This window comes from Hypanus sabinus, chromosome 24 (assembly GCF_030144855.1).
Source record: "Hypanus sabinus isolate sHypSab1 chromosome 24, sHypSab1.hap1, whole genome shotgun sequence".
NCBI classification, from domain to species: domain Eukaryota; kingdom Metazoa; phylum Chordata; class Chondrichthyes; order Myliobatiformes; family Dasyatidae; genus Hypanus; species Hypanus sabinus.
In genome coordinates, this window is record NC_082729.1 from 11,667,241 (window position 1) to 11,684,584 (window position 17,344).

Genomic DNA, 17,344 nt, shown 5'->3' on the forward strand with positions numbered 1-17,344 from the left:
TGTACAAGAAGGGCCAGAGTCACTTCTACTTCCTGAGGAGACTGAGGTCCTTTGGAGTCTGCAGGCCTCTCCTTCACATGTCCTACTACTCTGTTGTCGCCAGTACAATCTTCTATGTGGTGGTGTACTGGGGCAATGGCATCAACACGGGTGATGCCAACAGGCTCAATAAACTGATTAGAAAGGCTGGTTCAGTTATAGGAGTCAGAATGGACACGCTGGAGTCCGTGGTAGAACAAAGGACCCTACGGAAAATCCTGGCAATTCTGGGCAATGTTTCTTGCCCTCTGCACGCTACCTTGGCTGAACAGAGGAGCACTTTCAGTAATAGACCAAGACAACTGCGCTGCCCCAAAGAGCGCTATATGAGGTCATTCTTACCCTCAGCCATTAGGCTCTGTAATGAGTCAACCTATAGCCGGGGAAGTGATGACCCCCTCCGGTTAGACTGTTTGAGGTAACTTATTTTTTTATTTTTTCTACTTCTCTTCTAATGTTTATATATTTGTGCACTTGTAATCTACTGTGACACCTAAGATTTCCTTTGGGACCAATAAAGTATCTCTCCATTGTTATGCAGGAGTCTGGGGTGGTGTACAGGAATTCCTAAGATGGTACAAGGGTCTGGTGATCTGGAAAGGAGAGAATCATAGAAAAGCACACTACAGAAGCAGTCCGTTCATTCCATCTAGTCCGTGCCAGTCCATTAGACTGCCTGCTCACAGCGATCTGCACTGGGACCATTGCCCACCATATCTTTCCCATCCACGTACCTATCCAACCTCTCTTACAAATGCTGAAATCGAGCTTGCATGAACCACTCGCACTGGCTGCTTGTTCCACAGTCTCGCGACCCTCTGAGTGAAGGAGTTTTCAGTTCTGGGGGAAACCAGTGACGTAAAATATAAGAAAGTTGTGGCATAAGCGCGGAGCAAGGATGACAATGTAGTAATTGGATTAAATATGTAACTGAGGCTCGTTAGCCTCTACGCATGTTTGGCAACTTAGCGTAGGGGTGACGAACCGTACCCTCTAAGTCCACTAAAAAAGTGCGTGCGCGCACACACACACACGCGCCTGTATAAAAGGTGAGTTCCGTAGGAGGCCCAACCGATTCACCGTGTGATCAATCAGCCGCGCATGTACCTGCCACGTCCTCGCAGTTGATCCGATAAGGTTCAAAAGTCAAAACTAGATCCAAACGGAAGTGTAGGAAAGGAGGTCCAGCCGGACAGTAGTGTTTATGTGTGTGTGTGTGTGTGTGTGTGGGTGGGTGGTGGGGTGGGGGTGTAATTTTCTGTCTCGGTGGGAGTTGAGAAGAGTTCCCAACCTGGGGTCCAAATCCCCTTGCTTAATGGTTTAAAAACAGTTTGGGAACCCCTGAATACAAACACAGATAAGGATACACTGTGGAAAACAAAAGAGAGTGTGCTTCTAGGGTCCATGCAGGCTGGAAGCACGGATGCCAGTATATATCCATTGGGCTGAATGGCCTACCTCCAGGCTGTAGATGCAGTATAATACTGAATTCCAATCACACTGATGTGCATTACAATGAACTTTAATAATTCTTGAGGTTTTATTGTATGTTTTTTTTCCAACAAGTAACACAACTTTGTCAGGTAACATAAACCTCACTTAAAGAAAATATGCTGCTAGTTTTGATTGTTATACGTAGTTGAATGCAGGAAATATATTCACCTACAAAGATATTTTCGAGCCCAGCATCCTTTATTCTTTCATTCCAGATCGGGCTTTAGAACAGAGAGTCATAGAAAAGTAGAGCACAGAAACGGGCCTTTCGGCCCATCTAGTCCATGCCGTACCATTTTAACTGCCTACTCCCATTGATCTCCATACCCCTACCACCCACATATCCACCCAAACTTCTCTTAAACATTGAAAATGTTGACATGGTTAACTTTACCTGGGAGTACTCAGGATCCATGATTGTAAATTTCCTGGAAACGGTGTCGACTGTTTATTGAAACCAGAACAGTACAGCACAGGAACAGGCCCTTGGGCCCACGGTGTTGTGCCAAAATAAACTAGCAATTAAGCCCCCTACACAATGTCCATATTCCTCCATATGTCTTTCTAAAAGTCAGTTAAGCACCTCTGTCATATTTGTCTCCTGTGGCAGCATGTTCCGTGTACCTGCCTCGTGAACCTCCATTGAGTTTTCTCACTCTCACCGTAAATCAGATGTTCTCAAGCTGTGGTCCACGAAACCCTTGCTTAATGGTTTTGGTCCATGGCATATAAAAGGTTGGATGATATCATCTAGTATTAGACATTTCAGCCTTTGGAGAAAGAAGCTTGTCTACTCAATCTGTGTCTCTCATAACCTTTAAACCTCTATCTCAGGGGTTCCCAGCCTGGGGTTCACGGACCTCGTGCTTAATTGTCCATGGCAAAAAATAAGGAAGGCGGGGTAGCCCTGCTCCATCAGATCTCACCTTGGCCTCCGCTGCTCCAGAAATAAAATCAACCCAAGTTTGCCCTGCCCCACCTTGAGTACATTGCCTTCTAATTCAGGCAGCATCCTGGTAAACCTTCTGCCCCCCTCCAAAGGCTCAACATCCTTACCATAACTGGGAGGTGACCAGAACTGAATGTAGTACTCTGGGTGTGGCACTAGCCTGTGATTTATAAAGCTGCAACAGAACTTCCCAGAGGAAATAGGTGAAAGTTTGTCTTTCTCAGGATTATGTTAAGAAATGTTGCTCCTGACTGAAGTAACATCCAGTTAACAAAAACTCTTTGCAATGCCTTGACAAGAATTCTGATGTGTCTCTTTTATTTCTCTTTCCAGGTTAAAATGCTTTTGATGCTACAAGAAGCTTTTCAGACTCAAAGGCATAAAAGGTTTGGAACAAAACAGGTGAAAATCGTGCTGGCGCCATTTTCAACACTTGAGATATAAAGCCAGAAGAGGCGACCGATAAATGCCCAGAGAAGGGGGGAAAGGCTTTTGGACAGAGATATAAGTTATTTTGCAACCTAGCTAATCCCTCCCCAGTCTGAACTTGGCCTTTAGAAGGGGGAGTAATGACTGACATGATGAACCTCAAGGAGACGTCAACTCGTCAGCTGAGGCTTAAGCTGGCCAGTTTGGCACGGCGGGTGGATGAACTGGAGGAAGCCACTCGAAGCCTCCATCGGATGGAGGATGAGATTATGGACCTGCAGGACAAGGTAATTCAGGGCGAGGGCAGCAACTCCAGCCTCCTGTCCGAGGTGGACGTCCTACGCAAGCGTGTCCTTGCCGTCGAGGGGAAGGACGAGGAGGTGCGGAAGGCCGAGGACATGTGCAGGAACTTGAAGGAGAAGCTGGAGGCGGAGGTCAAGCTGAGCAAGGACCTCAAGGAGGAGATTGAGAAGCTGCAGGACAGGATGGCAGAGCTGGAGAAGCTGGAGGAGGCGTTTAACAGGAGCAAATCGGACTGCACTCAGCTGGGCCTGAGCCTGAACGAGGAGAAAAACCTGACCAGGAAGCTGACGTCCGAGCTGGAGATGCTCCGCGGCAGGGTAAAAGAGCTGGAGTCCTCGGAGAACCGACTCGACAAAACAGAAAAATCCATCATCGAGGAACTGGAGAAGTTAAAGTCTCTAACCGTCATCCTGGCCGAGGAGAGGAAAAGCATGAGTGAGACGCTCCAAGAGAACGAGCAAGTTATACAGGACCTGACAATGAAATTGGAAATGAATAACAGATTAAACACGGTGGATCACAGCAAGAACTCCTCGAACCTTCGGACGAACGTCAACGAGAAGACGTACGGTTATTCAGGGGACCGAGGTGATCTCAGGATAGAGGAGAAAATGACCTCTGGCCTCTCTTCCAAAGGAACCTTGGGGAAGGGAGGGTTGGACACTCTGACTATAACACACAACGTAGAGCTCAGAAACAAAGAGACCCAGGGAGGCCAGGAGGACAACAAAGTTAAGGATCTCACTCAAGAAATAGAGAGGTTGAAGAAGCGCCTCACCTTCCTCGAGATGGTGGAGGAGGACCTGAAGAAGACTGAGGCGAAGCACAACGAGCTGCAGGAAAAGTACCTCAACGAGCAGTCTCTGGCCAAACTGCTGGGCAGCCAGATCGAGGAGCTGAAGCAGCAGATGACGAGGGAGAAAGCCCTGAGGAACGGCGAGACCCCGCAGCAGGAGGCGCGCATCAGGTCCCGGCAGGACAAACCAAAGTACAAGGGCCTCGCGGCAGAGCCGCAGGTCCCGAAAGAGAAACCTCAGGAGGTTTCATCACAGCCAAGGTCCCAGAGGGAGAAACCCAGGAACCGAGACTTGTTGCTGGAGGACAGCAGCACGGTAAAGAGCTATAGGCGCCCCCTCAGTCCCAGTACTGGTAGACGCTTTCAACGGTCATCTTCAAACCCGAGGGTCACAGCTCCCAGTGAGAAGAAGACCGAGGAAAAGGTTTCTGCACTCTGCTCCGAACAGAAGGATCAGGAGCTGCACTTGGAAAAAAGTAGGAAGATGAGGGAGCCTCCGTCAGTGCTGAGTCGCTACCCTCCTGCGGCCAACGAGTCCGGTGTGAAGAGACCCTGGGGTGCTCAGAGTAAGCAGAGCATCAATGGACCCAAGGGCAAATTGGATAGAGATGACGGGGAGCTGGAGCACTCTGCCCTCTCGGACAGACAGAGAAAGGCGCTGAACTATTCCGGAGTTTCCGAGAGTGAGAAACCGGCGTGTCAGAATGACGTCAATGGCTCGGGTGAAGAGCTCTTATCCACCAGTGCTCCCCCTGCCCTTCAGAATGGAATGATGGCCTCGTACAGGAACCTTGCGGCCTCCCCGCCTTCCTACAACGAAGCCAAGAACTCCTTCGTGGTCGAGTTCGAGGTGCCCCTGGCTACCGACCACGAGCCCGCGCCGGTGGAGAAACCCCAGTCCGACCCGGGGGTGGCATCAGGAGGCTCGCCCGCGACGGCAAGGCCCCGGCGGTCGAAGTACCTGCATTCCTCGAGGTCCCAGGACCTGGGACTGGAGTACACAGCCGTGAAGTGCTGCCCGGAGGAGGACCCCCTCAGGTACAAGCGCGCCGAAGCGGCCGCGGCGGAAGACGCGGCCGCCAGCCAGAGGGCGGGCCCGGAGCTGAAGAGGGTGTGCAGCCCTCGCGAAGGCCTGCGGTCTAAAGCGATCATTAAGCCGGCCATCATCGCCATCGACAAGAAGGAAGTGATGACGGCTGGGGGGGAGCCGGGCGCCGGGGAGCAGCGGCTGTCCCCCAAAGCCGCGCCGAATAAAGTAACCAGCAGCATTGTGATACTTCCGTCGGAGTTGTCGTCTCAGAGGGGGGCCGCGGCGCCGAAGGAGAGGCACACCTGCACTAGCAACATCACCATCGGCTCCAGTGATGTGTCCGTCCAGAGGAGCAACATCAGCATCCCGTACGAGATATCCATCTGCCGGAGCGACATCGTGATGAAGCCCACGGAGTCGGACAGCAGCGAGGAGGACGAGACGGAGTCCGTGTCCGGGATCTCCGTCGGCAGCGGGGTCACGGCGAGGTCTTCCGAGGCGGCAGACAACGATGGCGGCTGCAACAGCAACAGCGTCGCTTCCTACAGGTCGAGGAGGAGCCGGCTGGAGATGAGGAACACCGACCCGGCGGAGAGGGGCGCCTGGAGGAGCAGCCGCGCGGAGCTCCTGAGCGAGCCCGCCAGGCTGGAGGGGGAGCTGGGCCTGGACTACTCCCGGCTGGCCGCCCGCAGGGCGAGTCGCCAGGGCGAGGCGGCCGAGCGTGGCGGCAATGGGACCACGTCCGAGGGGCAGGCCGCGAGGCCGAGCAACGGCTCGCACGCTTCGGACACCGTGGAGTTCCGGAGGGGCGCCGCGATGGATCCCAGCCGGAGTTACGTCAGCGTGGCGGAAACGGTTACCCGAAGGAAGCAGAGTGCTTCAGTGGCGTCCAAAGTGGCCGACTGGAACAACAGCTGTTCTCAGGTAAGTCTGCTTCACAATGCCGTGCTTTTATAACAAGATGTTGGGTATCATACGAGCGTAAGAAGTAGGGGCAGAAATAGGCCATCTGACCCAATGAGCCTGCTCCTCTGTTCACTGATCTGTCTTTTCCCCATAACCCTTAATTCCTCAACTATGCAAAAATCTATCCAACCTTATCTTAAATATACTTACTAAGGTAGCCTCCACTGCTTCACGGGGCAGAGAATTCCACAGATTCACTACTCTTTGGGAAAAGCAGTTTCTCCTCATCTCCATCCTAAATCTACTCACCCGAATTTTGAGGTTATGCCCCTGAGTTCTAGTCTCTCCTACCAGTGGAAACAGCTTTTCTGCCTCTATCTTATCCATCCCTTTCATAATTTTATATGCTTCTATAAGATCTCCTCTCATTCTTCTGAATTCCAGCAAGTACAATCCCAGGCATCTCAATTTCTCCTCATGGTCTAACCCCCTCATCTCTGGAATCAACCCGGTGAGCCTCCTCTACACCGCCTCCAAAGCCAGTATATCCTTCCTCAAGTAAGGAGACATAGAAACATAGAAAATCTACAGCACAGTACAGGCCCTTCAGCCCACAAAGTTGTGCCAAACATATCCTTACCTTATGTAATGCTCACGCTATCGGCTGATGTATGTCTAGGTGAAAATTCGTCCACCCGCCAAACCGTGTCTCCTGTATGCGTGGATGCTGTGTAATGCACACTGATACAAACTCGCACACACAATATCAGACCGTGCACCATGTACAGTTACAAAATGCACTTTATAAATCTTACTAGAACTATGTAGTTAATAGCGATACAATATAGACGAAAGAAAAGGCATCAAAACTTATCAGAGTTCAGTCCATTCGTGCACAACCGTTGGAGCTCAACTATCGAAGTCTTCAGTACACTATTCGATCCTCTCTGACCTCCTCGACCCGCCACCTGGGACCAACCTCAGTGGTCGACCAGAGTGCATCCCGCACTGTCCTCATTCTTCACGATCTCCCCTTCGACCTCCTCAAAACTCCACGCAACACTAGCTTACAGACCCACAAGAAAGAATAACCTCTATCCCAATTGGTTAACAGATGAATACAATTCTCGTTATCAGTAATTATAACCCAAACAAGCAGCGAGAGAAAGCACTCTCTCACCAGTTACCACAATGAAGAAGTATTCTTACTTTAAACATAACAAGAAGCCATTTTAATTAACATACGCAGTGACATAAAAAAAGAAACCCCTTACACTTAGAAATTACCTAGCGTTACCCATAGCCCTCTGTTTTTTTGAGCTCCATGCACCTATCCAGGAGTCTCTTAAAAGACCCTATCGTACCATAGGAATTGTTCTCTAATCTCCCTCCTGTCACTTATCCCTGCAAGCACGACCTGCCCATACACCTCCATTCAGGTGAGGCAACAGTATACCTGTGAGGGGACGGAGTCTTCTTCCATTGTGTCCACTACTTTTGGTGCAGCCTCCTGTACATCCGGTGAGACCCAACACAGATTGGGAAGCCTTCTTTATCGAGCACCTTTGCCACAAAGCACCGGATCTCCCATTTCAGTTCTACTTCCCTTCTGTTCCATTCCAACACTAGAACTGGGAGATGGCCTCCTCTACTCCCACAGTGAGGCCAAGCTCAAGTTGGAGCAGCAACATCTCGTATTCCGCCTGGGCAGCCTCCAACCCGATGGCGCGAGCATCGATTTCTCTAACTTGAGATCATCAAAAGTGCCACGGATTTACGGCGGGGCGTCGAAGTTCAATTCTGACGTCATCTGTAAGGAGTCTGTACGTCCTCCCCTTGGAAAGTGTGGATTTTCTCCGGGTCCTCCCACAGTCCAAAGACGTACTGGTTTCATAGGTTAATAGTCATTGCAAATTGTCCTGTTGTTAAATTGGGGGTTTCTGAGCAGTGAGGCTCGAAGGGCCTGTTCCATGCTATATCTCTTCATAAAAGTAAATAAAAATTATAAAAAAGAAACCATTACCTCTCACCCTTTCCCTCTTTGTCCATTCCCCATTCTGGTTAACGTCCCTGTGTCATAGACAGAGATTGTTTCCCGTAGTAGGTAAATCTAAACGACAGGTATAAGGGGAGACGGAGCATGTTTAAAGGGGATTTGAGGGGTAATTTTTTCATATGTAGTGTAGTTGGTATCTGGTACAGGGGAAGGTGCAGAAGGCAGAAACAGTGACAGTTTTTAAGAGGCCTCTGGACATATACCTTGATGAGCAGGGCACGGACATGAATTAATCATTGGGGGAGGTGATTATTTGAAGTCCAAGTTACAAGTTTAATTTACCATTCAACCATACACATGCATACAGCTAAATGAAACAGCATTCCCTCTGCTTGTCTGTAAGGAGTTTTCCCCGTTCTCTCCGTGACCGCGTGGGTTTCCTCCGGGTGCTCCGGTTCCCTCCTACGGTCCAAAGACCGGTAGGGCAGGTTAATTGTTCAGACCAGAGCGACACAACATCTTCACGAAAATGGTTCCGTTGGGTGTCTCTCACGGTTTAGTGGGAACACGGATGGGATTAGGTGGGTTAAGAAACAGTTATGAGACCCCTCCCCACCCCCCAGTGTGACACTATAACACCTCTCACAGGGTTGTTCTCCAGATGCAAAGGTTCCTTTAACAAAAGAAAACATATGTTCTGTGGCCACTTCATTAGAGACCTCCTAATAGACCTCCTCCATGGTCTTCCGCTGCTGTAGCCCATCCATTTCAAGTTTTGGCATGTTGTGCGTTCAGGGATGCTCTTCTGCGTGCTCTGACGTGAGGTTATTTGAGTTACCGTGGCCTTCCTGTCTGCTTGAACCTGTCTGGCCATTCTCCTCTGACCTCTCTCGTTAACGAGGCGTTTTCGCCCACAGAACTGCCACTCGCTGGATGCTTATTGTTTTTCACACCGTTCTCTAAGTACTGCTGTGAGTGAAAATCCCAGGAAATTAGCAGTTTCTGAGATACTTAAACCAGCCTGTCTGGCACCAGCAGTCAAAGTCACTTAGATCACATTTCTTCCCTGTTCTATGTTTGGTCTGAACAGCAACTGAACCTCGTGACCTTGTCTGCATGCTTTCATGATTGGCTGCTTAGATATTTGCATTAACCTAATAAAAGTGGCCAAGATATCTACTTGGAAGATTAACATACATCATTCTTCACTGTTCAAAATTGAACTTAGTGCATCCTGGAAAAATGTTCCACAAATTTCTCAAGCAATTTGTGGAACTATGTCTGCTGGATGAAACTCAGCAATTAGTGAAGAAAAGGTGGGGGGGGGGAGAAGTAAATATGGAATTTTAATTATTCCAGCAGTGCCAAGATCAATATTATTCTTAATATTATCATTCATCATGGTCTGGCTAACTCTGAGAGAAAAAAAAACAAATTCCCTCATCAGAGCCTTCCCACAGGGCATATTGAAGCAGAAATGTTTCCACGTTCATACAGACAAGGTGCATGCAGCTCTGGCTCACTGTCGTCTCACCTCCGCCACAACCTGGTACCTTTCCAGGCTTCCCCCCCCCCTTCCCCCGACAAGCGGACATTCCCTCCAACCCTCTACTGATCCTTTTCCATTTCGTTGTGCAAAGGGAGGAGGTTTGGGGCTGATGTTCCGTTCTGTTAGTCTTTTTTTTTCCGAGTAGGGTTGTTTTGACGGTTGACGTTCTCATTCTGTCTTGTGTGAAGGGTGGGGCGGTCTGTTGGCTGACGATCGGGGTGCCATTCTTTATTTTTGTGTGTGGGGGGGGTGGGCTTGATGTTTCTCTCCTGAACAACGTTCATGTTCTTTCTCTTTGTTTTGTGGCTATCTGGAGAAGGTGAATATCAGAATTGTATCTGGATACCTGCTTTGAAAATAAATGAGCCCCTTTAAAAGTTTTTGAATCTTTGATCCAGCCATCTTCCCCCAAACATCCACCAAACTTCCTGGTGCTAAACTTTGACAGATACCTGACGTGATCATTGATGCTGAGAGGTTGTCCATTTGCAAAGAACAAATTGCAAAGGGAGCCTGTCATTTAAAAAAACAAGGTACTTTGAAGTGTATTCTCCGAGGGGGGTGGTGAATACTTGGAATTTTCCGCTCCAGAGGGGGGAGTAAGCCAAAAGCCCTTGTGCGGTGAACAAAACACAAACCCATTGGCTCTTGCGGAGGTACCGTTGAATCTGTGAACCGAGGTTTGAAACACTCTGCACAGGAGAAAACTGTTGCCCTTTACCCCTTCATGAACTCTTTTTCCCTGGGCCTGCTTCACTCCTGAATTCTCACAGTCCTGCCCTCGACTTTGACCTGGATATTTATCTACACCTGGGATATAGGATGTCTCCAAAGGAAGTGTGAGGCGCTCCTTCCCTCTGCTAGCTCGTAGATCACCCTAGGGCAAGGTGTAGCACCTGCTTAGCCCCTTCCCTCCCCCAGGGTCATGGGAGCGGGTGGCGGATGGTTGTATGAGCAGTTGATGCATTTCACAGCTCCTGGTTATGCGGCCACTGGCGCCAGGTAGACAATCTTGAAGAGTATTGATGATGGCTGGGGATCACCTGTCTTGAAAAGACCCTGCCCAGAAGAAGGCACAAAGGCAAACCACTTCTGTAGAAAAACTTCCCAAGAACAGATCACCCATGTCATACGACACGGTACATAACGAATGAAAGCTTTGTCCACACAGACGGCCTAATTTTTTTTTAAAGCTGCAGATGCCAGAAATCTGAAATAAAAACAGACAATGCTGGAAGCACTCAACAAGTCAGGCAGCGTCTGTGGAGAGAGTAACAGATCAAAGACCCTTTGACCATGATTGTTCTGGGAAAATTTTTCTGCAGAAGTGGTTCGCTATTGTCTTCTTCTGGGCAGTGCCTTTACCGGATGGATGACCCCAGCCATTATCAGTGCTCTTCAGAGATTGTCTGCCTGGCGGCAGTGGGCGCATCACCAGGATGCGATACGCACCAGCTTCTCATACAAACATCCACCACCAGCTCCCATGGCTTCATGTGACTCTGATCAGGGGAGGGGAGGGGGGGCTAATCAGGTGCTCCACCTTGCCCAAGAGTGACCTACAGGCTAGCAGAGGGAAGGAGCGCCTTATACCTCCTTTGGTAGAGACATATCTCCACCCCAGTATCCAATTTCACAGAAGTTCAACAATTGGATGGACCATCATCTTAAGACTGCCTGTAAGTTTGGTAGAATCGTCTCCTTCGTTGCACTGATCTGCTGCCTTCACCTTTGCCCTCCCGCCCAGCTGGCCTTTACTTTGCAACGTTTGCCACTCTTCAGACCACACAGAACGTCTGACCTTAATAAAGGGGAACTAAACCACTGAGACAAAATCCTCCCTCCGCCCCTGTACTCCAGCCAAAATCCCTGGCAATAGAAAATGCACATTCTTAAAACTCGGTGCTCTGCGAGAATCCATAAAGCCGGTAAATGGATCCGGCCCGCTCCCTCCCGCTGTTTCTTTCCCGCAGAGACAGAGAGGCACAGACTTGAGCAATCACTACAGCACTGCCACGTCATTGTGCACTTTGACCCAGTAAACAAACTCAGTCTAATTAAGGGGAGTTTTTAATGTGAGTTTGGATTCTTCTGCTCTCTCTTGCGTCTCTGGTGCTGCTGTGTGGACAGTTTGACCCATGGAAAGGTCATCTGAGTTTCTCTCTGTCCATTTAAGCAGGCAAAAAGCCAGGTAGGCTGTACCGTACATGCAATGATATTCCTGGGTGTATAGATGAAAGTTAAAGGTAAATTTTATTATCAAAGTACATGTTTGTCACCGTTTTCAACCCTGAGATCTATTTCCTTGAGTGGCCTACTCAGTAAGTCTATTGAATGATAACCATAATATAATCAGTGAAAGTCCTCCCAACTTGGCCGTTCAACCAGAGTGCACAAAAAATATAAAGAAATAATAATAAATGAATAGCAACTAATATTGAGAACATGAGGTGAAGTTTCCTTGAAAGTGAGTCCGTGAGTTGTGGGAACATTTCAATGATGGGGTAAGTGAAGTTATCCCCTTTTGCTCAAGAGGATGGTTGAGGGGTAGTAACTGTTCTTGAACCCGGTGGTGCAAGGCCTGAGGCTCCTGTACCTTCTTCCTGGCGGCAGCAGTGAGAAGAGAGCGTTTCCTGGGTGGTGGGGGTCCCTGATGATAGATACTGCTTTCCTGTGACAGCGTTTTGTGTGGATGTGCTCATTCATGGGGAAGGAAGGTTTTATCTGTGATGGACCGGGCTGTATCCACGAGCTTTTGCAGGAATTTCCATTCAAGGGCATTGGTGTTTCCATACCGGGCTGTGATGCAGCCAGTCAATATACTCTCCACCACACATCTATAGAAGTTTGTTACAGAAGATTAGAATAGAACCAGAAATAGACTATATACCTCAAGCACCCTTACCCACTCAGACCCCTTATCTTTCTATATCTAAAGTTATTTGACTAGGTAAATAGGGTTGTGAAGAGTGTAAAGTCCATCATGGGGTAAAGTCCTCCCCACCATTGAGCATATCAGAACGGAGCATTATCACGGGAAGGCAACATCCATCATCAGGGACCCTCACTACCCAGGTCATGCTGTCTTCTCACTGCTGTCATCAAGAGGAGGGTACAGGAGCCTAAGGGCTCACACCACCAGGTTTGGGAACAGTCAACCATCAGGCTCTTGAACCAAACTTCACTCAATTTCACTTGCCCCATCATTGAAATGCTCTCACAACCTATGGATTCATTTTTAAGGACTCTTCATCTCAAGTTCTCAATATTTATTGCTTAGTTACTTATTATTTTTTAATTTATTTATTTTTGTATTTGCACAATTTGTTGTCTTTTGCAAACTGTTTGTCCACCCTGTTGGTGTGGTCTTACATTGAATCCGTTATGGTTATTGGATTTATTGAGTTTTCCTGCAAGAAAATGAATCTTAGGTTTGGATATGGTGATAATAAATTTAGTTTGAAAGAAATAATGATTACTTTGGATCTGATGCAGCACAAAAATAGGACTAAGATAAAGAACACAATAATAATTTTTAAAACTATAATAAATATAAATATATAAGATAGCTTATATACATAGACTGATTGTGTGTGCATAAAGTGACACTAGGCATAAAAGTGTCTGTAAGTAAGGTGGCTGACAGGAAATAATAAAGTTGTGGTGCTATGGTTGTAGAGGGCTGGGTTAATGGGTGGAGGCGTTGATCAGTCTTGCTGCTTGCGGAAAGTAACTGTTTTTGAGTTGGTGCATCTGGCGCGGATGCTATGCAACCGCTTCCCTAATGGGAGTGGGACAAACAGTCCATGAGCGGGGTGGGTGGGATCCTTCATGACGTTACTGGCCCTTTTCCAGCACCTTTCTGTATGTACTGTATGTTCTTGATGGCGGGTAGGCTGGTGCCAGTGATGTGTTGGGCAGTTTTGACCACCCGTTGTAGACCCTTCCTGTCAGCCACAGTGCAGTTTCTGTACCGTGCAGTGATGCAGCTCGTCAGGATGCTCTCTACTGTAGAATGACATGAGTATGATGTGCATACCAGCTCTTTTCAGCCTCTTTGGAAAGTAGATGTGTTTCACAGGATAGCTCCTTAAATCTGAAATCAATCCAGAGAGTCCAGCCTATGTTGTCTCCAACAACTACATTTTTAGAGCAGTCAAACCAATCCAGCACGTGGCTCTTCCAGTGTGTTCAAAGAAATTTGATTACCAAAGTATCTATGTATATATCAAAGCCGCATCCATCATTAAAGATCCTCGCCACCTAGACCATGCCCTTTCCTCTCTGCTTCCATCAGGTAGAAAGTGCAAGAGCCTCAAATCTCGCATTTCAAGTTCAGGAATAGTTACTACCCCTCAATGGAGGGGTTCTTGAACAAAGGGGGTAACTACACTCACCTGCCCATCCACTGAGATGTTCCCACAAACAGTGACTCTATATCCTGTTATCTCATGTTCTCGTTATTTATTGCCAGTTATTTGTATTTGCACTTGCACGGTTTGTTGTCTCCTGCGCTCTGGTTGATCTTTCATCGATCCTGTTATAGTTACTATTCTGTAGATTTGCTGAGAATGCCCGCAGGAAAATGAATCTGAGATTTGTATGTGTTGATGTTTATGTACTTTGATAATAAAATTTACTTTGAACTGTGGATGTTACCATATACTACCTTGGGATTAAATTTCTTGTGGGCATTTGTGGCCATGGTTAACCTCCAGGTTGAGTCGGTGGTGAAGAAGGTGATTGCAATGTTGGCATTCATTTCTAGAGGAATAGAGCATAGGAGCAGGGATGTGATGTTGAGGCTCTATAAGGCACTGGTAAGATTCACTAGAATGATTTCCAGAATGAGAAGGTTAATATATGAGGAACGTTTGACCACTCCTTGGAGTTTAGAAGAATGAGGGGGGACCTCATAGAAACATTTCAAATGTTGAAAGGAATGGACAGAGTGGATACGGCAAAGTTGTTTCCCATGGTGGGGGAGTCTAGTACGAGAGGGCATGACTTGAGGATTGCAGGGCGCTCATTCAGAACAGAATGTGAAAAAAAAATTTTAGCCAGAGGGTGGTGAATCTGTGGAATCTGTTGCCACAGGCAGCAGTGGAGGCCAAGTCATTGGGTATATTTAAGGCAGAGATTGATAGACATCTGAGTAGTTAGGGCATCAAAGGTTATGGTGAGAAGGTGGGGAATGGGACTAAAGGGGAGACTGGATCAGCTCATGATGCAATGGCGGAGCAGACTTGATGGGCTGAATGGCCGACTTCTGCTCCTTTGTCTTATGGTCATTTACAGGACAAATATAAAATCGAGTTTATGAATCACTATACATAAACAAGCATAAACAATCAAGACCATGAGATACAGGAGCAGAATTAGGCCATTGGGCCCATCGAGTTGGCTCCATCATTTCATCATGGCTGATCTCAGCCCCAATCTCCTACCTTCTCCCTGGATCCCTTCATGCCCCAACTAATCAAGAATCTATCAACCTCTGCCTTACATATACCCAATGATTTGGCCTCCACAGCCGCCTGTGTTCAAATAAAGAGAAACTGGGCAAATAAAAAGCAATAATAGTGAGAATGGGTTGCTTGAAGTCCTTACAGTGAATCGTCAGGTTGTAGAATCAGTTCAGAGTTGAGATGGGTGAAGTTTTCCACATTAAATTGTAGGGTAATAACTATTCCTGAGTATGGCAGTGTGGGACCTAAGGCTCCTGTACCTTCTGCCCAATGGTAGTAGGGAGAAGAGGCATGTCCTGGATGGTGGGGGGGGTGGGGGGGAGTGTTTGATGATGGACGCTGCTTTCTTGCGGCAGCGTTCCTTGTAAATGTGCCCAGTGGTGAGGAGGGCTCTGCCTGCGATGGACTGGGCTGCATCCATCCCTTTCTGTAGCTTTGTCCCATCTCTGGGCATTGGTGTTCCAATGAGCCACGTGGTCCCATAAGTGCCCCGAACAATCCCAGCTTTTCTGCTCCAAAGCCCTTTCAAAAAGGTTAACGGACAGCTAGCCTTCTGAACTTCTATTGACCCTGGAGGGTTACTTGGTATCTCATCAACCAGCATAGCCAGACCTCCAAAACTTTATAATTCCTCTCACCATTGTAAAATTCTACTTCTCTGTCGTTTCTCCGAAGTGAGAAGCCTTTTATTTTAATTTTCCCATACTACACTCCACCTTCCACAGGTTCGCTGACTCAATTCAAGAACCCAGGAAATCTTAAATTGTCACTAGATGAGGTGAAGATGAGCTTTATTTGTCACACGTAGGTTGAAACATCAAAACAGGCAGTGAAAGGCTCTGTTTCTGTGTCAAATCAAATCGGCGAGAATTGTGCTGTGGGGGCAGCCCAACGTCTCCAACGCAGCACGCCCACAATGACTAACCCTAAGCCTTGGGGGGGGGGGGGAGGACACTGCTGCGCCCAGAGGAAACCCGCGTGGGCGCGGGAGAATGTACAGGTCCTTTACAGTGACGGGAATTGAACCCTGAACACTGATCACTGACGCTGTAAGGCGATCGTTTAGCACAATGCTACCTTGCCACCCACAGCCACCACTGCAATACGTGGAGTGGCAAGGTCCTAGTTCTCTTGATTCTTGCAGCGCTCTCTCCTTCGTGACGTTATTTACTGATTGAACTACAGCGCGGAATTGGCCCTTCCATCCCCTTGAGCCCCCCCAGCAATCCCCAGGTTAATCCGAACCTAATCGTGGGACAATTTACAATGACCTATTAACCTACAACTCGGTAGTTTTGGACTGTGGGAGGAAACTGGAGCAACCGGGGGGAAGCCTATGTACAAATCCTTACAGGCATTGGCGCAAATTGAACCCTGATCTCCTGTACTGTAAACCGTTGTGCTAACCACTATGCTACCCTGCTAAATGGCATAAAATTCCACATTATTAAAAAGCTCTTTGATTCCTCTGCTAATTCTCCCACATTTATTGTGCTTCTGGAGTCAAGGTAGATAAAACAATCTCCTTTATTTACCTCGGACATTTTTTGTTTGTTCTTTAGTTAATAATGCTCCTGTCGTGGTGTTTCTGGCACCCACAGTTATTTCACCACTTCCTTCCTTTTTACAAGGTTGTAGAAGCCTCTAAAACCATTTATTCATTGTGAGAATCAATCAGTAAGTATCGTCTAATCTTGCCACCAGTTTTTACTCCCAGTCATTTGTCCCTCCATCCTAAAAGCCTTAAATCCTCAGGCTCACTAATCTTCTTGGCGTTATTATAAACCTCTTTAAATGTAGCACTGCCTTTAACCTTTTTACTAATCTACAGATGGATAATGTTTCCTGTGGGAATTTTATGTGCATTTGTTTAAAAGAAGTTAAAATTGTTGTCAATCTACTGACGAGTTCTTAAATCTAATTTCCCAATCTGCCGCAAAGTTCTGCATGGTAGCGCAGTGGTTAGCACGACGGTTTACGGCCCAGGCGACCGGGGTTCAGTTCCTGCCAAGTGCCCGTAAGGCGTGGGTTTCCTCCAGGTGCTCTGGTTTCCTCCAACAGTCCAAAGGCGCGCTGATTAGTAAGTTAATTGGACATTGTAAACTGTCCTGTGATTAGGCTGGAGTGAAATCAGGGGATTGTTTGGTAGCGTGGATAGCAGGACCGGAAGGGCCTGTATCTCAATAATATTTTAAAATAAATAGCTTAGTGATTAAAGCAACTGGCGAAACTCCAACCACTACAGCTTAGCAATATTTGGAACGCTTTGACCAGTTTGCACTAAGAATGGACTTTATCTTTTGTTCTCAGTGTGTTTTCCTGTGAACTAAATGTATTTATGTTTTTCTTGTATATGATGCCATGTGACTGTGATGCTGCGCCTGC

The 17,344-nt window shown here is 47.6% G+C and overlaps 1 protein-coding gene across 2 annotated transcripts in view; it reads left to right on the plus strand.

The window, feature by feature from the left end:
* Positions 1–17,344, plus strand: part of luzp1 (leucine zipper protein 1) — a 174,626-nt gene that overhangs the window by 122,472 nt on the left and 34,810 nt on the right. For both annotated transcript variants that reach the window (XM_059949263.1, XM_059949265.1), the window contains exon 2: positions 2,816–5,964. In XM_059949263.1, the coding sequence (XP_059805246.1) occupies positions 3,052–5,964 (2,913 nt within the window). In that variant the 5' untranslated portion in view covers positions 2,816–3,051. The remainder of the gene's footprint in view (positions 1–2,815; positions 5,965–17,344) is intronic.